The sequence below is a fragment of the Pimephales promelas genome, chromosome 20 (genome assembly GCF_988280905.1).
Source record: "Pimephales promelas chromosome 20, fPimPro1.hap1.1, whole genome shotgun sequence".
Lineage (NCBI taxonomy): Eukaryota > Metazoa > Chordata > Actinopteri > Cypriniformes > Leuciscidae > Pimephales > Pimephales promelas.
Window position 1 is genome coordinate 26329924 of NC_142788.1, and position 23214 is coordinate 26353137.

Genomic DNA, 23214 nt, shown 5'->3' on the forward strand with positions numbered 1-23214 from the left:
CACTGAATAAACTCTATACATTTATATTCTGTCACGAGAGAATGTATCTGTTTTTCTTAAAAGGCTGAGTGACAGACAAGTGAACAGACCAATCAAAACAACGCCCCGTGTTTTTAGCGGGGTCTGGCCTCGTTGAGAAATGCATTGGCCAGTAAACATAGAAAAGATCATTCAAGTCCAAGGGGTTAATACAGATGTTTAAGATGAAATTTAAGCAACACTAAAAATAACCTAAACAGAGTACCCTACATAAAATACGTAGGCCTAATGTTTACACGTTTTTCCACAGTAGCGTTTTTTTTTTAATTTCCCTCGAGTCGATGCAGCTTGGTAAAACGGCAAAAAATAATTAACTTGTCAAACACGAATTGTGTCATTTTACCCTTTCCCTAAATTAAAACATGTGCTAAATTCGGAAAACATTTATGTATCGTGTGTAGCCTATATTACAAGGAATCAGAGGAAATTTGGTTGGATCCAAAAACACAAATATAGCCTACACCCGTTTGACAAAAAACTTAGAGGAAAATGTACCAAATAAACACCAGGTTTATACGGCTATTAGCCTGTATAATTAAGTGCCTGTGAGAGAAAAAATCAACACGGCTAAATAGGCTAAATAAACTGGCTGAGATACACAATTCAGAGCACGTTATTCACTTTTAATTATTTAAAGTTTTCTCTTTGCTTTTTATGCAGCGTTGAAGATCACAAATTCATTTAAACATTTAGTCGTATGTATAAATGTATGAGCATTTCTGTACAATTTAAAAATATATAGTGTGCTATTGTCGCCTTTTGGATTTTCTAAATGAATCATTGGTTCCTCGTGTTTTATATTAGGCCTACATTAACGTCAATTACACAGAAATAGAAAATGGGGAAAACCTAAGCAGTCATCTTTCAAAAAACAAAACAAACAACAACAAAAAACTAAAACATAAACAAGTAGTTAATTTAATTAATATGTAATTGATCCCCCTGATTGAGTTTGTAAAAGAGCGAAAATAACAAAGAATGGATTAAGTAGTGTTTGTCGAGAGACAGGAACATTTACAGAACATGTCAACAACGTCCTTATTCTATAAAATTGGTTGTTCATTTTTAAAACGGAGCCTGTGCAGACATGTAAAAGTGTGTAACCATCCTCTAGTCTATATTGTCTAATCTTGTGAAATTTGCCATTGATTTCCATGAAGTGTTTAGTTTACTTGCCTCTCTCTATTTTTCTTTTGCAGACGCATAAGCCACGTATAAGCCAACTATATCTGAAGACGATTGTTCTTTGTTCTGTTGTTGGTTTCCTTGTCCGTGAAAATCGGCTAGATGGCGCCATTGCTCCATGTTGTACCACGTATATTCAACAACTTGACCCCAGTGACGTCAAGACGGTCTGGCGCATCAAGGCCACTTTCAAAACCCTATTGGTCTGAAAATCACATGACAAAGCGCCTTGAATCCATAATTATGTTGCTGATATTTTTCGACCCCCCAAAATATGTCAGCGTCCTACTGTCCTTATCCTCTTCGGCATAAAGGAGATTGTTTTGAATCAAAAGAAAAACGAGCCAAGTTGCAAAATGTCATGCCCGAACAACGTGGCAGCCAACAACACATTCCTGATGGACTCGCTGGTGGGAGGAACATCTCCGTTCAGAGGTGAGAGCTATTCAACTAACTCTGGAATGTATATGCAACCGTCTGCAGAATATGGTTGCTCCATGATGGGTAGTTTTGGTATTGTTGGTACCCCTCTCTCCAAACGTGATGACTTGCAGCCGAATGGGATGCATCTCAGCAGTTACCAGCACTCACATTACCTGTCGCAGCGGGACGCTTGGATCGCAGGCTCTAAAACTTACAGAGGCTCACAACCTGTTGCCCAGCCTTTGCACCCATGTTCCTTTCCAGCCAGCAATGTGAAAGAGGAAGCGATTCCTTGTCTTTACCAGCCTGATATCGACAGCGCCAAGGAGTCCGCTGAGAAATCCACCTACATCCGTCTGGGAGACAATAACAGCCACCCGAATCAAAGCGCCGTCTCCACCCCCGATTATTTCCGACAGAGCCAGGTGTACGCCAGTGAAAGGGGCCACCATGGAAGAGATGAGTTCGGCTCGGACTTTAACCCAATTCCCAGAATATCCACGCCTGTTGAAGCACTAGCAGCAGATTCATTTATCAAAAGCAGCAAGGCAAGGCAGGACCCAGAAGACAAGGGAGGGAGTACGCAGGAAGACGACACGGATCAGAGACAGGCTAGAAAAGAGGAGAATGTCGCAAAAATAGACAGTTGTACTGATGATTCCGAAAGCGAATTGAAAGGTGATAACTAATTATTCGCTCTCTCTCTCTGCCACACAAACAAACACACACACACACACACACACACACACACACACACACACACACAATAATAGCGCGCTTGCTTTTAGCCAACATGTGAACTGACAACCAAGTTGCACGTCAAAATAGCAGACCTTTTTGTCGACTGTTTAGCCCCTTTTCTTACAGGCCCAGATTGGATCTTCGTCTGTTAAACAGTATTATGTGTGCTTAAAAAATGAAACGGCATTTAACACTGTTAAAAAAATAAAAATGGGTCTTGGCATTGATATAAACTGGATCACTTCACGCGGTGTTAAAGTGCGCTCTACAATACATCCATCCAAGCACAGCATAACAAAACAAAACAGTTCACACTTATCAGGTAAATTTAATTGAATTCAATTTTTATTTACACTCCAGTGTGTTGTAGTTCTGCCCGCAATAGTGTAGAAGTGAAAATTTCCCCGCATGTCACAATATATATTGAAATATTTTCTGTTATTATATATAAATACATATATAAAGGTTTAAATAAAGGATCATAAATGACTACATGATTTCTTGATGATATTGGTAAATATTTGCTCAAAAACTGGTTTGCGTTTAACGAAAAAAAAAAACAATAGCCGTCTACCTAAGTAAATAATATCTAATTAAAATGTTTTAAACGTTTAATTATTTGGACATGTCTAGCGCTTATTTTATAATGTTGTTTTTGTATTTTTTCGTAATAAAATGTCAGTAATGTTTGGTAAGTAGGCATATAGTCTATGAAAATTTCTGAAATCTTCAGTAATAACACACTTATTCATACTTCCATCTGATCTTTTTTTTATAGGCTAATTTGTTTAGTTAATCTAACGAGATAATTAAGCCCCAAAAAAGTTAAATAAGGAAAATAAATATTTGTTATATTGCTTTATATTATTTGCATTGTATTGTATGGTTATCATTGTTTTTGTCTTGGTGGGTGACGTTTCTATTCGTATTCAAAATGCAGGCCCATGACCTAATGAAATCATACAAATGATCTTGTAAAATTGGAAATGTAGTTCGTCCAAGTTAGTATACATATATAGATAATATTTTATTTGCATAAAAAAAATGTCAGATAGCCTATGTTAAATTGAGGGACACGGCATCACTGCATAAGAAAAAGGCCAGCTTACACTCTAAAAAATGCTGGGTTGTTTTAACCCAACTTTGGGTCAAATATGGACTAACCCAGCCGTTGGGTTAAATTTTTACATTACATTTTTAACCCAACATTTCGGGTTTGTCCATATTTGACCCAAAATTGGGTTAAAACAACCCAGCATTTTTTAGAGTGTAGATGAAACCATTAGATAATAGACCTTTAGCACAATAAATTGAGCATAACTTTTATTCTGAAAAAAAAAATAATATATAAATATGAATATTTTTTGTAAAAACAAACAAAACAACAACGAAATCAAACTAAACTAAATAACATATAACATAATCGAGGACCTGCAGCGCCCCATGCAGTTCTGTTATCTCGCAGTCATACCTATCTCTCTCTCTCTCTCTCTCTCTCTCTCTCTCTCTCTCTCTCTCTCTCTCTCTCTCTCTCTCTCTCTCTCTCTCTCTCTCTCTCTCTCTCTTGTTTTCTTGTGCAGACGAGGCTAAATTGGAAAAAACAACGGGGAACTGGCTAAAAGCGAAAAGTGGACGCAAGAAGAGATGCCCTTACACAAAGTATCAGACACTTGAGCTGGAGAAGGAGTTCTTGTTCAACATGTACTTGACTCGAGAGCGCCGTCTGGAGATCAGCAAGAGTATCAACCTCACAGACAGACAGGTCAAGATCTGGTTCCAAAACAGAAGGATGAAGCTAAAGAAGCTCAACAGAGAAAGTCGCGTCCGAGAGCTAACAGGCTATAGCTTCAACTGAGGGCGTAAGAAACAGACAGAAGAAGGAATCATAAAAATGCATATTTTCTCGCGCGCCCCACGTTCAAACCCTCTCTATTTTTTAAATCTCTTTTCCCCATCTCGCATTTATTCCTTTTCATTCACAGACTCACATTCACACATGCAAATATAAAATAGCAAAGGCCCATGACTTTCATTTCAAAGGAACTGGAACATCCTGCAAACAATATTACATTTAAATTACAATTCCACCCGCGTCTAATTTATCATTGTGGAACAGAACTGAATAATTGTAAATATGACAGTGGCGGAAGAAAAGGATGCTTGGTGCAAAATATTCGTGGCAGATTTGTAATTTTGAAAGCCATTAACACAGAATATAAAAGCGAGATTTCTATTTGGATGTCTTAGCTTAATTTGTTTGCTGTCAGTGCGCGTGTAGGCTAATATACATCGCGCACCCTGTATTTTGCATGCTTTGTTCTTGACGTGTATTTGTCAATATGATGTTTAACTCGAGAGGCTGAAAAATAAAACAGGGGGTGGGAAAATATTATGTCCTGGTATGTCCTTCCCCTTGCATATTTTCTCCTGTATTCTGATGACAGAAATGTTGGGTGAAGATAGGGAAGAGAGGCAGAAAGAGAAAGTGCATAGCACTTTCAGTATGAGTGGAAGACCCATAACGTTGATTTAAATATTATCCAGGTGACCACAGTAAGTCAAGGTCATAAAATTGTAATGTCATGACGGTCCTGGAAAGCGCTGGGGGTGGATTTTATGATCTGCAAATATAATGTGCTGCTGCAGTAAAGATGCATTAAAAGGTGAGTGGAGGAGGGCTAATTCACATACTCGGGACTGCAATGTGCTGGCCTCACTGACGCGCTCTGCGGGCTGCCTGGCTGTTTTGGAACCAGGAACCTTTCATTATGGAGTTATGGAACGCTATGATACGATGGACTGACCACGGAAGAATGAAAGAACTACAGCAGCGGTGAATGAATGAGTGGATCATATGAGCGACGCTAATCAGACCGTGTGCAGAACGTTCAAGGTAGGATAACGTTTTCCTTGTTTCCCCCTCCCCTCTATTGAGCTTAGAGAGGCTTTTTTGGATACTCTTACGCGCTGGCATGGATAGCAGCTTTGTTATAAGCGCATTTCTTGACAAGTGGACGTTGCTCTCTGTGCTTCTGACAGTTGTTGTTAAGAGAGTGCTGTTGTGGATAATGTGCCACATGCAACTTCCAAACACAAGTTAAAGTTGTGGAGATCTGCTTATGCCAACATTATGTGTTATAAATTAATTTCAACTATTTTCAGTCCCTCTAAAGGGCAATCTTTTTACAACAATTTTTTTTTTGTTTGTTTTAACAATTTGTTCACAGGTGCGTTTAGCTCTGAAAAGAAGCAACAGGAAACTCATTTGGCAGATTAATTCTTTTTGAACATCTGAACTTATTGCATGCTAGTAATTTGTCAATGGGTTAGAATTTTTTTTAGCAATAGCAATAGGCCTTCTGGTTTATAGAAATGTCAATTGGTGTTCGTTTTTTTTTTTGTTTAAAACTTAAAACTACCCAAAAGTCATGGTCTCGTCTAATGATATAGAAAAACAACACACGAGGTTTGATTAAATTAGCGCTCGAGGCTCTGAGGAATGGAATAAAATCCTTACTTATCTGTGCAGAGTTTGTTGTATGTCTCCTCCTGTGGATAACGCCGTTACGCGCGGCTGGTGCGTGGTTTAGGTAGTTTCATGTTGTTGGGATTGGCTTCCTGGCTCGACAACAAGAAACTGCCTTGATTACGTCAGTTCGTCTTCATCAAGGGCGACAATTGCCGTTAAATTACACCCAGTGCAATGAAGTTTCCGCAAATGGCATTGTAAATGAACTGAACGATTATAGCCACAGCGGGCTCTTTTTCTCTTTTGCTCGCCTTTGTGTGTCGGGCTGTAAAAGAGAATTTAGACTCTCAGAGGGAGAAAGGACCGTTAACATTATGGTGCAAACTTAGACTGTTCCTTACTATGGCTTATTCTTTTATCCCAATATATGGCCCAAAGTGTTTTAGCCACTTTTTAACAGTAGAAATGTCAGTGGCTGAGATGCTAGCAAAGAAATTACATACAGAAACAGAGAAATTGTGGACTGACGGACACGGAAAAAGTGCAGATTATTTTTCCAGCTATTAATTATTTAAATTGATCAGCTATGAATTTCTTTCCATGCAGTTAATTATAATTGTGTTTATGTGTATGACACTAATCGCCTTTACAAATTTTACCCACTTTGTCTGCTTTGACTTTGTACTCTGGGAAACGTGACCCAACAATTACAAAATCTCTTGATATTTGTTTTGAAATAGTGCCAGATTACTTTCCACCCACATGTGGGTCAACCCAACCCAACCACACAATTTTTAAGCTATAAACAGCCTGGCTCAAATAGCAAAATTGCATTTGTATAACAACGTTTAAACACTTGCTATAACAGACACAGCAGCAACATGAGCAGTACCATTGGCCAGTATAGCAACATGCTAAACGTTAAAAAGCGTTGCCACAGCAGAATTACTGTGACATCCAAGGCAAAATGTTTGACCTGTTACTTCCGTGCTCTATAAACAGTGAACCTGTGTGGTTCATTCACGGATATTAATATTCTTCTTCCATATCAGACCTTTAAAAAAAATCGTTAGTAAAATATGATAGGCCTACACACACACTGTAGCTTGTCACAGCTTGTCTGAAATGTATAATCATCATATTAATTCTAAATTTTTGAGTTATTTCTACATTTACATTTATGAATTAGTAAAACATTTTAGTATACGATGCTTTAGTAGAGACAGAAATATGCACGCAAAAAACAAAAACAAATAAATTTGGCGTATAAATGGCACGAGAAATGACATTCGTGGTATAGACCCACTTTCATGAGACATGTTGGAAAGGCAGAGAAAGAGAACAAGCTTTTTAGGCAGTTAATGTGCATTTTGATTAATGTCTGGAAGAAACTGTTTTTGAAACTTGCATATTTCTAATAATAGCAATTAAAAATTAAATAAGATGTATCATAATTTTTTTTTAATTGGTGGGTTACTCCAAATCATGAATCGGGAAATTTCAGTATATTTTTGCTATGACTTTATTTGCACTGTACAGTAAGGACAGAATGCCTCCCATATAAATAACATGTGGCTAAACGAGTTGAGGTAATGTTTTTGGGAAAGTTGTTAGTTGGAAAGGGCCTCATCAGTTAGCCTATACTTGTCCTTTTTCCTGGGAGAGTATAGTCTTTGGATTTCACCAGATATGCTTGTTTTCTTAACCCCCTCCCCTTCCTTCAGCTGTTTTGCGACGGGAGGAGACAGTCTGGAATCCAAAGTCATTTTCATTCAGTTGAGTGAATGGGGTTCTCCTCTGGAATGCGTCACCAACAAAGAGTTTACAGCACGCGTAATAGCCCCACAGGACATTGCCGCCGAGCATGCGGATATAGCTGCAATATCCTCAAACAGTCTAAGGATTGGTAGACATCAAAACACCTCTTGCTCAGTGTATATATATATATATATATATATATATATATATATATAATATGTTGAATTATTGACTTGCATTTAGAAGCATAGTACTGTATGTGTGACACATTCCGCATTAGGCCTGTCTGTAGCATTAGCAATGGCCTACCCCTGTGATGTAAACATTTGAATAGATGTCCACACACAGAGCCTGAGACGAGAATTTAACACAGATTATGGTAGCTGCTTATTTTCAGTGGGCTTGAATGAGGATATTGATTATCTGTTGATTTACGTTGTTCTTTTGATTGATATTATTTTAGTTTGTAAACCTAAAGGCCAGTATAAGCACACTTTTACAATTCGACAGAATTAATGTAAATTATATATTTTTTTTATGCAGCTATACACTGTATACCCTCATTTTCTACATGGTATGTTACGAGTTTGTCCGGAACAGGTTGGATTGCTCAAAGAGTTTCCAATCCAAAGCAAGTTTTGCTAAATAAAGGTATTTTACTCGTCTCTCTGCAACACAAATAAATGTAATCTTATACCCACAAATATATATATATATATATATATATATATATATATATATATATATATATATATATATATATATATATATATATATATGAAGAGTTCAGATGCAAAAGCCTCTAAATGCCATTTGAAATTTTCTTCTTTAATGATGATTTTTATCAAACTTGTATATTTAAGTTCAGTAATTTCACTTAAATAACAATTATTAGGTAATTATCATTGCCATTTAAGTGAAATTACTGAACTTAAATATACAAGCTTGATAAAAATTATCATTAAAGAAGAAAATTTCAAATGGCATTTAGAGGCTTTTGCATCTGAACTCTTCATATATATATATATATATATATATATATATTATATATTTTATATTTGCTGCTGTTTTCACTTGCACACAAGCACTAACTCAATACAGGCTATATTAATTTAAATAGTTTTTTGACTAAAATTTTAAACATTTGAACTGCTTTCCGGAAACAATTATATGATAGCATACTTATATAATACTAGTGCCTGCTTATAATACTAGTGTAGTGTCTACCGGTTCTGTAGATACACTGATAAACTGTGAACGTTTTGCTTTATTTTGTATCCTCCCGTCTCCCGTGAATTAATACAAAGATATCTGACACATAATAGTAAAAAAGGATGACACCCAAACGTGTATTGTGATGTTCACGTTGACCATGGCGCACTTAAGGTCGTTTAAAAGCTAAAAGACTAAAACAAACAAAAACATTTTTTTTTTATTCATGACCTTATTTGCTATATAACATATTGAAGTTATGTGGGATGATTTTCAGAAAGTCCTGCACTGATATCCATGATCTCTGTCTTTTAACACCGTTGTGTGTGAATAAAACACAATTGTATTTTTAGGCGCATTGGCGGTATGCTAGCGTTTGAAATAAACTATGAAAAAAATATATATTCGTTTTTAACCTGATCCTGACTTTTAGGTGTGCTGTTTTTTTGTTTGTTTTTTTTCCAGCTATACTAGTACTAAAACAGATTGGAAGCTGGAGATTAATGTTGAGAGATTCCCGTAAATCAAATTGTATTAGCAATGATGCTGCCGTGCTGTTGTAGTCTGAGAAAGGACAGTACTCTGATGTGTTTAATGACAACTTAAAATCAATTAAAATGATTCAGTTATGCCAATACAAGAAAGTGGTATTTTTATATTATGAAGCTACCTTGTTTTTTAGTCACGAGACTAAATGCTTTATTGTGGGATTATGTGTTGGTGAATAACCAGCTGCTTGTAGATAGCCTAATCAAGAAATTGCTCCTTAAATTGCTATATGTTAGATATGCTATTTTGTGAATTTCAGTATCTTAAAGACGTCTATTATTGGCTAATGTGTATAAGGTCTGTGATGTTCTAAAAGATAAACCTAAGGATGGATAGAAGAGAGTGAGCTCGTATCTCAGTTTTATCCTGAGTCACCCTGCAGCTTCAGTGCCAAGACTGCAGCGAATACTATTGTGCAGATTTCTACACTGTTAAATCACAAGGTCGTTATCAATAAATGTACTGTATAAATAAATGCGACCACATAGAGAATATCTCGTTATAAATTATACCTCATCGCTCCATTGAGAGAGCGTAGTAAAATTGCTATTCTGTTTATATGAATCTGATATATTGTGAGAAAAAAAAACATACTTGTTATTCACCGAATCAATGTTAAAATATAAATAGCCTATATATCCCACCGGAAAGAAATTATAGATATAACTTTACAATTCCAGTTAGAAATTTCAAAGACATAGAACAGCCAAACAATTAAACGTTTTATTTTGATAATGCTTTATGTATTTAAAAACAACATTTATTGCTTACAAACAAATAGCGTTATGCATGCATCATTACAACATTAAAACAACATAAGACATTCTTTTAAAAATAAACGTAAGCTAACAACAGTGTGAACTAAGACTTTAAGATCAGGTACCACGCCATCGGAAAAAAAGATAAAGGTTTTATAAGCTATAGGCTAGATATGATGCCGTGATTTACAAATGTGTTTAAGGAACGTTTTATATTACATACATTTGTTTTTGTACATGCCACAGTGTAATTATTCTCAGAATTTTATTAGATGCATTGATAAGCTGCAGCCTCCCTTCAAGGCTATAAATTATTAAAACACTTACATAGCCTACTATTTTACTTTCACTTTTGTACAGAGTATGGCTATCAAATTATATTTGTTCTGCGGTCTATTGCAATTATAGAGGGAATCTGATTCACGCCGTAATCAAGCTGCCACGCCTTTCTATAAAACACATAATTATTAAAGGGAACGGTATGGATGCATAAATTCAGTAGGCTATATTTTGCTTTCTTTTGATTTTAGTTGTTTTGTTGAATCAATAGCATAAGTTGTTTTACAAATGAAAATAGTAGCCTACATTGATGGCACTCATTACTTTGGGTCGAGTCTCTGTTAACAAATATGACATATGATTTAATATTTGTGATACAAGAGTAAGAGTCGGCGTATTGTTATGTTATTGGTGTGTGCATATATTTTGACAATGTCTGGTGTTCCCACAGAAAACAGGGCGGTAAAAAAGCCTGACCTCATGTGGCCGGTTTCATACAAGGCCTAACACTGACAATGACTGCAGACAAAAATCAATAGCTATATTTCCAAATTTCGCAATTTACTTAGAAGAAAATTTTAATCTGAAATATAATGACTTATATATTTAATACAATGTTGAAACTGTGTTATTTTCTACACGACAAGAGTGTGGCGTTAAAGTTTTGAATGATTTGAAGAAAAAAATAGGCTATAGCCTATGTTTTGTTTATGTTTGCGTCAGTATTCATAATTCGAAATTACAAAACTTAATGATTCGGAAAAAAATATACTCACAATTATTTCACATTCCTTTCAGTTTAGTATAATTTTATTTTCAGTTAACAAGACTATTTGCCTCGTATTACAACATCTAGAATTAAGTGCGATAGAATCGCAAAAAAACACTTAAATAAATGAACAAAAAAAATGTAAAGAAAGGGAAGTATAGGCTGTATAGAATTTGCAAAATGTAGAATGTGATATACATTTGCCTTTTCAAAAATATCCCAATGAAATTGCTATTTTAATAAGCGTTTTAAAATCTTTCTCTCATATGCATTTTTAATGCTGTTTGTGAACAGTCACTCGTCTTTCTTCTTGTAGCCTACAGAGGTTTGAAGAGACTTCTTTCACAAGCGAAGTGTTGGTTTTACGTTATACCAGGAACTCAACTGCAGTTTTATTAACGACACGTTTATGAACAATCAAATGGTCCTCGTAAAAATTTATTGAAGGACATAAAAGCATGCACGACCACTTGACGAATACAGCCGCAGTTGTGGTGCGTTTTCGGGCGTCTTACTATTCCCATCGCCCCGATTTGTTTAAAACTCCATTTTACGAGGGATATCCCAATTGTATTTATTTGAAACTAGTGGAAAATAGGACTTCAGTGCATAAAAACAACCCTCTAGACAGCACAGGAGCCGTTTATTTGTCAAAATGAATCCATTGGGTCCGTTCCAATTATATATAATTAATAGTGAAACTGAGAAAAAAATGTACAGTCTTTTCTTTTTTTCTAATTGTTTTAATAAATAACATTGTTCAGTGAGGGATGCGCACAAGGCTAGCCACAGGACAGTAGCATTCCCTCGACATAGATTGATTACACAAACAAATAGTGCCCTTTAAAAACCCCTTAACACACACTGCTGCTCTGTAAGGCTACAAATAACAAAGTTGCATCATAATATTAGAAACGCATAATCTTTATGCTTTATGTAAAAAGACAATATTAGTATTAAGCAACCTACTGCAAGCTCGAAGTGCATTGCTGTTCCAGGAGAGAGCGCGCATTGATCTGCAGTGCAGTTTTTCAGGGGGTAAATGCAATCACGTGTTCCTTAGGCGTCCAATCCCAGCTGGGGAAGCTTTCTGAAATAATTACCTGTCTTGATTGTTCTACGGTCAGATAAAAAAAGTACACATACACTCCATATAATAATCGGATGCATGTAAAAGAGAAGGGAAACATCGCCATGTCGGCTACGGGTCCCATAAGTAATTATTATGTGGATTCCTTGATCAACCATGAGAGCGAGGATGTTCTGGCGAGTCGTTTCACAGCTACTGGTCCGATATCCTCCAGCTCACGACCGCCGACTCTGGTACCGGAATGCGCGGATTACCCGTCCTGCAGTTTTGCCCCGAAACCACCCGTCTTTACTACCTCGTGGGCCCCTGTTCACTCCCAGTCGTCAGTGGTTTACCATCCATACACTCACCAACCTCACCTAGGCACAGACTCAAGGTACGTTCGCACTTGGCTGGAGCCTATCCCCGGTACCGTGTCTTTTCCAGGATATGCAGGGAATAGCAGGCACTACGGACTGAAGCCCGACACCTTCCAGGATCCCCGTACTGGGGACACTTTGGGCTCGAACGGACGCAATTACACGGATTATCTGTACTGCTCCGCCGTCGACATTAGAGAAAAGCAGCAGAACACACCATCGCCTGAGACGGAGACTCTGTCTTCCGGGAAGCACAAAGACGACAAGGCTGAATTAGACCCAAGTAAGTTAGTGCTATTCTTGTTTACAACCGGGTATATGGGATGCTTCTCAGTTTATTGCGTTTGCTTGGTGGTTGGCTGTTGTCCGTCGTAAAACCAAGTTCTATACTCTTTCATCCTCTCGGCCGACTCAAGTCTGCTTTGGGGCTATCCACTGATGACAAACGCCATAGGATTGGGTTGTAAAACGAGCTATAAAACGGTCTCCTAAAAAGCCAAGTCTAGCAGAAGAAGGTAGCATGTGATGTTTACAAATAGCCGTATACCATTATCATTATCATTAATTCTAATATGTTACTGTTATGCTGTGTTTTGTTTAATGTGGAAATGTATCATTTTAGCCTTGCGTTGGCTCAATAATAATTCATGCGTTTAAAAAGCGAGGATGCGTATTAACCATACAAATTAACAATTCGTAGATCTAATTTTGGGTTTCAACTGTATATGTTTTATTATAACCTTAAAATACCAATATTGCTTGTCTTGAGTTGCAGGCTACTTGTCATGGAGCTTATTACAACATTCCTACTGAAGTGTCTAATTAAAAACGTAAAACCGTTTTGAACTATTCAATTAAACGTAATTTACATATTTAAAAATAAAATTAAACCTAGCTTTTAAATCGATAAACAGCACGTGGAATGTTCACTGTGCATTCACTGCATAGCAGAACTTTGAGCATAGGCTTGTGAAGGCTTGAGTCACAAGCCTTTGCTTTTTTTATGGGCCTATAAAGCAAATAGGCCTAGATACATTCACTAGTTTACAGCGCCATTTCTCTCTCCTAAGAGTTTGGCGAAGCTATTTCAAATAGACCGAGATAGGGGGACTTCATATGAAATGATTTTTTATTTACACGTATAAAGCCTGATCATTTAATTGAAGATTAATCTTGCCAATGAGAAGTGTTGTTAGGTGCTACATTTCATAATGCATTAAGTTATGGCTGTCAAGAAAGAAAAGACTTGGATCAATAATAATCTCAGCGTATTTGTTTACAGCAGCACCTAATCATACTTTTATGCGTTGTTTTTCAGATAATCCTGTGGCAAACTGGATCCATGCGCGCTCAACTCGAAAGAAGCGTTGTCCATACACCAAGTATCAAACACTCGAACTCGAAAAGGAATTTTTATTTAATATGTACCTCACAAGAGACCGGCGATATGAGGTAGCAAGGGTGCTGAACCTAACGGAGCGACAAGTCAAAATCTGGTTCCAGAACCGACGGATGAAGATGAAGAAAATGAACAAGGAAAAAAACGACAGTAAAGAACAATAGACCAAAAGTCATTAATCGGACACAGACTGAAGGAAAACCATAATTTAGTATCATCACGAGTCTTAACAGTTGCGGCCTATAACAGGAACAGAGAAAACAAATATCCTATATGGATATCCTTTGAAAAAATGGTGATGTATGATTTAATATAAGCGTAATTTTACCATGCTGGATTGAATATTGTAGTTTGGATTTACATAACGTTTCTTTACTCACAAACACATAAAAAGTGGTCCGAAGTTTCAGAGAGAAAATACTTGAACTTTATTTTCAATTTCCTAATTTATGCTATCTACGTGGTTGTTTCTTTTCTATGCTTACATTATTTTTAGGAGGTTTCACAGCCGAGTATTTTATAAAGAATAACAGTTCTGTAGTTAATAATATACGTGTTTGCGTCGATGTGCTTAGTTTGTTTATGATGTACCTGTTTGTGTGTTTTACATTCTTTAAACTGTAAATGAGTTTCAATATAGATTGTATATATATCCAAATATATAGCCTACAACCATGTTAATATGACTTTTGTGTCTCATTTCATTAATTTGACCGCACAATGACGACATATATTTTCAGCGAATAGCTTTCATGAATTAGTTAAGTTTATGCAATCCAGTTATTTGGCCAACACACACAGTGTTCCCATGTGAAAAGTTTCCAGGATGGAGTAAGTGCACAAGTGTGTAACAGTCGAAATCTCAAATTAACAAATCAAAAAAAAAAAAAAAACATACTAAAAAGCCTGTGTTAAGGCCTCAGCCGTGCCTTATAGGCTACTCATATTTTTGTATTTAATTGCAACCTTTTCCTTATTTTTAAATTGAATATTATTTTGACGTTTAAATAAAAACAAACAGTTTCATTATTATTATTGTAGTTTAATTTGTGCGACAATATATGACAATTTTCGGAGGAAAAATTCAAGAAAAAGATTTCAATCTGTAGTAGGCCTACAGATAACGTGTCAGAGCCACAAAACACACACACATTTTTATGGAAATGTCAACAACAATATCAATTAAAAATATAAATTTCAACAATAATGGCTTTTTTGTTTAAATTAATCAGGTCGAGGGACTCGGTAAAAAGGGGTTTTAAGTCAATGTAGACTCCGCGTTTTTGGGGTATGACCTTAAGTTTAAATCTTTTAAAACGACCTGTCCTGTAATCTGAGCGTTCTTTATTTATGACTAAATTGTTTCAGTGCACCTTTGTATTTTCACCCCTCTTAACTTGGCCTACTGTCAGTAACCGCACAGGCGTAATCTTAAAATCATCTGATGTTATTATTTTCTTATTTATATAGGCTAGGCTACGAGTAGCAGTTGTGGTATAATTAAAATTCATATGTTTAGCGTGCTACGCTGGACTGAAATTGCCTTTTTGTGGGCCTTAACAATACGAACAGGATGCGGTGATTTCAAAGCCGGATCGACCACGTTTCCGGCTTAAAACAAAAATGCTAGTTTTACAACCCTGTTGGGGCTTGGTGGTGTTTGTCTCAGATGCAGACGAACAAAGCCTACCTGGCTAACTGGCTAGACGTCTGGGCTAAATTACTTTATGGTTTAATGGACGTTGGTGGACCAAAGAGATTTGCAGAGCCATATAGTCTTTGGGGCAAACTACAGGCAAATGCAATCCACCAGACACAACAAAATGCATTCAGAACTCACTCCAAGCCTTTAAATGGCGCTAAACTGAAAAGCTTAGTTTTCACTTAACACATGCTTGTAAAGCTAATTTACAGTGTTCATACTGGTGCTGTACGGCTTTAAATCATGTATTCGGTACTACTAAGAGTGTTTTGTGTTTTCACAGTCAAATGTTTCCAAGAGGCTACAGGTGCATTCAAATGGGCTTTCTGTCATTGTCCTAATTAATTTGGATAACTGTGTGTTTTGCCAGTGATCATTTGTCAATGATCATTTGTAAAAGTTACCCCTAAGCACGCTAGATGGCGCTATTGACTCACAGTTAACGCATTTTGGGTTGCTAAATCCTGGGAGTGCTTCAAGTAAAGTGCTGAGAGAAGGGCCTTCTGTTGTTAATCACAATTATAGCTAAAAAAAAAAGTCAGCACGCTAAAGTATTAAAGTTTACATTCACACCATAGGCTATTTAACATATTCGTGAAACAATTGTTTGTTTTATAATTTTTGTATTTAGTAATTTTATGTTGCCTTGAATCTTCGTGCTACGGTCTTTTCCCCACTCTCCCACTCTCCCTGTCTTTTGTTTTGTCAAATCCGTAATTCACTGATGCTTTGAAAAGCGCATACATTGTCGGTTTTTATGTTGCCGTAGCTGACATAATTTATTGAAGGCACTGGGAAATCGTCACAGCATTTCAGTCTCATGTGAGATTAGGTTTACAAATCTCGCCGATATGATTTCCATTTATTTTTTCATTTGTGGACACTTTTTTATGTTCTAGAAGGCATGTTTGTCTGTGGAACTTGTTCGACATTCTCGCATATGACGCTTTAAAGATGACATTGATTAATCAGTAATCGGGGCCTTTAATAATAGCCTACCGTATCCCGATTATAATTATTATGATTTTATAATCCCTTTCAAACAGTAAAGCCTACTTTTGAAAATTCGTGTTAAATGTATTGTTGTTGTTGTTATAAATATAGCCTAATAATTATTATTATTACAATAAAAACAATCGATTACGTCAATGTTATAATAATGGGCTATGTTTTATATGTTCGATTTTTTTTTAATCTGAAAAGATATACAATTACTTACTTAATTAGGCTACTAGTCTATATTTTAACTATTGATTTTTTTCCGTTACAAATATATATATATAGCCTACTCCACTATTTGTTACTGTAACTGAGACAATGGCCCAGAATCTGCATCTTTATAGACTGTGAGATGTCTATAAATTTCCTGTGTGTGCCTTTCCCGTTTAGCAGCGAAGTGTAAAAATTGTCAAGTAACGACTCGAAACCACATGCTCATATTTTGGGAAGGACTTTAAATGAGCACAGCCGAAATAAACAACAAGCCATTAATGTGTCCAGTAAAATAACGAGGCATCTATTGCGCAATTTTATTGTGTCAGTGCGGCAGATTTACAACTTTTAGTATGGTTTAGGAGGGCCAAGAGAAGCGTGTGTGTGTGTGTGTTAGCAGTCTAACACAAATAATCAATGTAGGAGTCACAATTACTCGTCACAAACTTTAAATATAGCAGCAGCAATAATAATAATACTAATAATAATAACAATAATAACATTTCATCATAATAGTGTTACAATATTTTCCATTGTGATTATAAATTAGCGTTTTAGCCGGTAGACAGTGTCAATCGTTGTAGCCGTTTCTTCGTAATGTTCGTAAACTTGTTATGGCTGTGGGTTATGGGGTTATGGCTCGATACGCAACCTTGTAAACCTATCATAATGGATGTGTAATCATAGCGTATATGGCCTTTTGAAAGGAAATGATACAGTTATATCCCAAACGAAATACCAGAGAAATTGTTTCAACGTCCGCATGACTAACCTGTATACGGCCAGTTCGAAGCTGCAGTAACCTGCGGATATGTTCTATAGAAGCCATTCAAAACTTCAGTGATTCATTCATTTAATACGTGCAGCCGTTTTTATTCAATAAAAAAAACACATACAACTATGTTTCCCCCTCAAGGTAGACGCCTGTGGACGCTTTGGAAAGATGAGGAGCCAAAGGGTGGGGTGTAGGGGACAAGGAGGGGGGAGGGGGTGAGGGGTCTCATTGTAGTGGGGGTGGCTGGTGGGAGGCAAAAAAAAAAGTACGAGCTTGTGACTGAGCCGTCGGAGCTAGCCAGCTTTAACCTTAACACACATCCACCGTGCGCGCCATGATTTGAGGTTGCTAAAGGAAAAGGCTGGCGATATAGAGAGAGAGAGACTAAGCGAGAGGATCTGAAGTGGGAGCTGCCTCAGATTGTCCGAAGGGGCAGCATTTCTCCATCTAGTTCCGGTTGCTCTGTCTGCGTTGCATGCCATTTGAAACTGCAATAGGTTGCCACCATTTAGAGAGGAGACTTGATTTTATCTCTTTTTAATGCTAGATAAACATGAGCTCTTATTTTGTTAACCCTCTTTTTTCCAAGTACAAAGCCGGCGAATCATTAGAGCCCACTTACTACGACTGCAGGTTTCCACAGAGCGTTGCCCGAAGCCACACGCTCGTGTACGGACATGGAGCAGCTGCGCCGGGGTTTCAACACCCGTCGCATCACGTACAGGACTTTTTCCATCACGGAACCACAGGTATCTCCAACCCTGGTTATCAACAGAACCCCTGTGCATTGGCATGTCACGGAGACGCTACGAAATTTTATGGATATGAAGCCCTTCCAAGGCAACCGCTTTATGGTACCCAGCAAGAGGCCAGTTTAGCGCAATACCCAGACTGTAAATCGTCCAATAGCACTAACCCTGGAGAAGGACAAGGCCACTTAAGTCAGAACACCTCTCCGAGCCTCATGTTCCCATGGATGCGGCCTCACGGTTAGAACACTTACTATTTCACATTCTGTTCAATCACTGCGTGTGTGTGTGTGTGTGTGTGTCTGTGTGACTGCGTCAGTGTGTCAAGAGTGTGCAGTGTTCATAAACACAGATCAAAACACAGGTGGGTTATGTTTTTCAGGTTGCGAAATTGCACTTAATTATAGGCACTGTAGCGTTTCGTATTTGCTCTCCTTACTGTACCATTATGTTTATTTATGAAACGAACATATAGTGTTGGCTAAATTGTGTAGACAGAGCTGGATGGATTCAGATTATTCTCGCTGTAGTTAGATATGCACACCTGTCTAACCACCTTTGTGATGACTTAAGGAACGAGTAAAGATTCGTGTTTGTAATGTGTAGTGGTAAACACTAGGTTAGCAAAAGCTAGTGTCAAATAATTATTTTGATTTAAATTAACGCTGTTCGATTGTTTCCATTGGTTTGCGTTTCCTTAATTAAAATCTGAAGGTCAATAGTTAGGCTAGTCAAAAATAGTTTCAGTATAATTGTCTGTCAAATTATATTTTAAAAGAAAACCTTTACTAAATACAAATGACGAGTGTATTTGAAGTGCTTTGAAATCTATTTGCCTACTTTAATTTAAAACTAACTGGTAATGAACCTGAATGAGGAAAGGTTTTCAGTCTATTTATTTTGTCCAAATGATAGATAATATGAAAACCTGTGTGTGTGTGTGTGTGTGCGAGAGAGAGAGAGAGAGAGAGAGTGTGTGTGTGTGTGTGTGTGTATGTGTGTGTGTGCCTGTCTCTGTCTGTCTGTCTGCCTGCCAGCCTGCGTGTGTGTGTGTGTGTTTGTCTGTTTGTCTGTCTGTCTGCCTGCCTGCCTGCCTGTTTGTGTGTGTGTGTGTGTGTGTGTATGTGCTCCCGCGGATCAGATTATGAAATTCTGTGCGTTACTGACCTGAATTAAAGCCGTTGTGTAACTCAAACATAGAAACACTGAATTTATGGAAGAAATGTACATCTACTAGAAACGCCATTATATAGAAGCGTGTAAGTTTAATTCCTTCTAAAAACAACAATGACTGCCCACACTTGACATAGCCTACCTGAATATCTTCTGACAAATCTTAATGATGACAGTAGACCTTAAGGCACGCTATGACACAACACACACACACAATGTGATGTGTGCCAGAATTTGTCCTGTGCTATGAGTTGAGATATGTGTGTATGGATGTGTGTTTGGAAAAAAAAAAGAAGAAAATTACATTTGTAAACAATTGAACTGTTTATTCGTTTTTATCTACACATATAAATAGACATTCATAGCAATTTATGTTTCCTTTAACTATCAGGATATGTAGCCTAAATGAAAAGAGAGCGAAGCACTGGAGACATGCAATTGACAGATATTTTTGTTTCACTCCAAAGCTCCTGGGAGACGCAATGGAAGGCAGACATACAGCCGCTACCAGACTCTTGAGCTGGAGAAAGAGTTCCTCTTCAACCCATACCTCACGCGCAAGCGCCGGATTGAAGTGTCCCATGCGCTGAGCTTAACCGAACGGCAGGTGAAGATCTGGTTTCAGAATCGCCGAATGAAGTGGAAAAAAGAAAATAACAAAGACAAATTTCCGGGCCAGAGAGGAGAGGCTGAAGCAGAGGCCGAAGAAGAGGCCAACGAGGACGCTGAGGTGGAGGAAGGAGAAGACAAGGAAACGGAAGAGAAAGAGGAAAGCAAGGAGTGATTTTATGGTCTTTTTTATGGTTATATGGCAGATTTTGAAGAGGTCTCGCGAATGGGCCATGAAAAGGAAGACGCGCCAATTTTATTACAAACAGTTGGGTCAAAAAGTGAGAAAATCCCCCTGCATACAAAAGTACCCTGAAACCTGCCCAAAGAAAAAAAGAAGCATTTTTTTACCAACACACGGGGACTTTTACCATTAGCGAAAAGTGGATCTGTTTATTTGACAAATTGATAAACTAACAGGAACACAATGTTTTATTTAGGGAAATGTACGCAGCATGACAAGCATTTAACGGAGTTTAACAATTATTTCATATTTGATGAGGATGTCTGGGGGATAAAAATGACTAAGATGCAACCAATTAAAATACTGAAATGATTGCATCAGCTTGTCACTTTTAAAAACGGTTGGTCTTGTATATAAAATCAAGCCACAACATGCTGACATTACGAATCAAATTGACAGAGGAATAGATTATGTATTCGGTGTAACACTATTTCTGCAATCCGAATATGGCAATATTGCATTAGTGCTACGTGTACTGAGAAAGGGGATGGCAAGTGTAGAAAATGCATTCTGTATTACATACTTTATCGATTACCTAACTGTTTTTTATTGTTATTCTATGTGAGTGAGCCAGGCTACAGTTTGTATTTTTTCGATTATTTTATTGGTCTCACCAGAGATTACAATCGTTGAAAATCTCGAAAGAAGCTACCTAATCATGGGAAATTTGCAATATACATTTCTACCTAGAGATTTCATAGTATCTTGTTTTGTAGTATTAAAACTAAGTTATGTAACTTACCCTTTTAATCACGTATTATGATTATCGAGCTTTTTTTGAAGTCTTTGGAAGACACCAATAGCTCAAAGCCAATCTTATATGAAAGATTGTACCACGGCACTACCTTAAAAACAAAGTTTTGCTTGCAAGAATGAATTATTCATTTATTCTACATGCTGCTTTGTTGAAATTATTTAGACATTTCCCCCAACAACTTAAACTGCCTATAGAAAATGCACATTATGTGTAGATGAACACGTTAATTACTACCCTACCTTATCTGAGGAAAGAGAGTCATTTTTTCGTGCTGGTGTTATAGCGTAGATTTTGAATTGCACTGAGTATAACCTTCATGTACGTCTTGTAATATCTTGCTGTTATCAATATGCTCGTTTTACTTGTGTTCCTCGTGTGAATATAGACAAATTCGTGTGTGTCCACGCCATTGTTGAAATCAACAGAAGAATAAACAAGATGGCTCATTCTATCACGTCTCATTTATTCTTTTGCCTGAATCCACTTGTTGACATGATACTGAATTCCTTAAACACCAACATCTGCTTCTTTTACATGTTAAATACGACAAATACAACACTTAATATCTTTTCATAGTAGGCTATATATTTCATGTCTGTGGGGTGTTTGAAACGGCAAATCCAACAACAATATTTCACAATTAGGCTATTATCTGTTTTTATAATTTAAAACTTTTCAAGCTTTGAAATATTGTCTCTACATAACAAAAAAACAAAGCAACTCTCAATCTCTCTAGCAAATAATCAACGGCTGTTTTTCGGAATTCCCGTTTAATAAAATGGTATCAGTCCAAGCAGAATGGCGTGATCAACTACAGTCAGACTTTGTGCATAAATTATAGTATAACTAAATTGTGCAAATAAATATCATGCCGTTATCATGCAATTGTTGTTTTATTGTCAGGTACTTAATATATGTAAAATTTAAACATAATCTGAGAAAAAAATTCTCAGTTTCAATTATTCATTTTTTACAATTCCACCTCACAAAACATATTCAGCCTACATCCGTACCTAACATTTCCAAATTATGGCACTGTGTGTGATTCGCTCAAGTTATTTTTTGTCAAAGATAAAGAATCTTTTTAAAAGTAAAAATTATTTTGCTTAGAAGATTTACTCAAAGCAAAATAACAACACTGGGAAACATAAGAGGATAAGTCGCAGGTCTCGGTCTTGCTAGAAGACATTGAGAGGATTTTCTAGAATGAATCACTGACGAAGGTTACTGAAATCTTGCAAAAGTGTTCCCTTAACAAAGCACTCTACTCTTTTTTTATTTTTTAACAAAATTGACAGTCTTCTCTTGTCCAGCAAACAGACTAATTTGTTGTACACCAAAACTCGAACCTTCTGTTCCATTGACGAGGAATACTCTTTCATACTTTATCTACAACAAAAAAATGCAATTTAAAATTAAAAGACTTGTGCAAAGGCTAGTGCAACTTTGGATGTTTACTGAAGACAGAAGACAGGACACGCGAGCTATAATATTATCAATTCCAACACTTTTCTTATTCAAAGACTTCCATTGAAAGGAAAGGATTCAAGAGCAATATTTACATGTGCCTTCCATTGCATTCTTTTAGCACACAACACAAAGAAGAATATGCAACACACCGTAGCACGGGAGAAATCTAATTAGCTACAAATATGTGTTTAATGCAGGTTTATGATAATGCTTCGACATTTAAAATGCCTTTAAAAGTATTAAAATATCACTATCGCCATTAAAAGCCTAGTGTGGCCTACCTTATGTGCGAGTGTTCAAAAGTGTTGTCTCTTTTACAACTTTTAATGGCAGGTCATAACAGTAGTCTAGTGCCCAATAAAGCAGCCGCAATTAGGCGGATGATGACATCACAAAGACTAGGCTAATATAAGGCAATGTATGGATATAATAATAACAACAGAATATCAGAATTTATTTTCAATGCCATTTATTGTGTACTTTAGGAACATAG

General features: G+C 36.8%; 3 protein-coding genes across 3 annotated transcripts; all 3 read left to right on the top strand.

The window, feature by feature from the left end:
• Positions 1-1499: 1499 nt before the first annotated feature.
• hoxc10a (homeobox C10a) lies at positions 1500-4753 on the top strand. The gene is made up of 2 exons (XM_039652452.2): positions 1500-2325; positions 3969-4753. Exons 1-2 carry the CDS (start codon positions 1581-1583, stop codon positions 4241-4243), a joined length of 1020 nt encoding a protein of 339 aa, XP_039508386.2. The 5' UTR covers positions 1500-1580; the 3' UTR covers positions 4244-4753.
• Positions 4754-5060: 307 nt separating this feature from the next.
• On the top strand, positions 5061-21787 carry hoxc8a (homeobox C8a). The gene is made up of 3 exons (XM_039652457.2): positions 5061-5281; positions 18309-18708; positions 20109-21787. The coding sequence occupies exons 1-3, from the start codon at positions 5243-5245 to the stop codon at positions 20423-20425; spliced, it is 756 nt and encodes a 251-aa protein (XP_039508391.2). The 5' UTR covers positions 5061-5242; the 3' UTR covers positions 20426-21787.
• On the top strand, positions 12157-16398 carry hoxc9a (homeobox C9a). Its single transcript, XM_039652456.2, has 2 exons — positions 12157-12914; positions 13950-16398. The coding sequence occupies exons 1-2, from the start codon at positions 12347-12349 to the stop codon at positions 14192-14194; spliced, it is 813 nt and encodes a 270-aa protein (XP_039508390.1). The 5' UTR covers positions 12157-12346; the 3' UTR covers positions 14195-16398.
• Positions 21788-23214: the final 1427 nt, after the last annotated feature.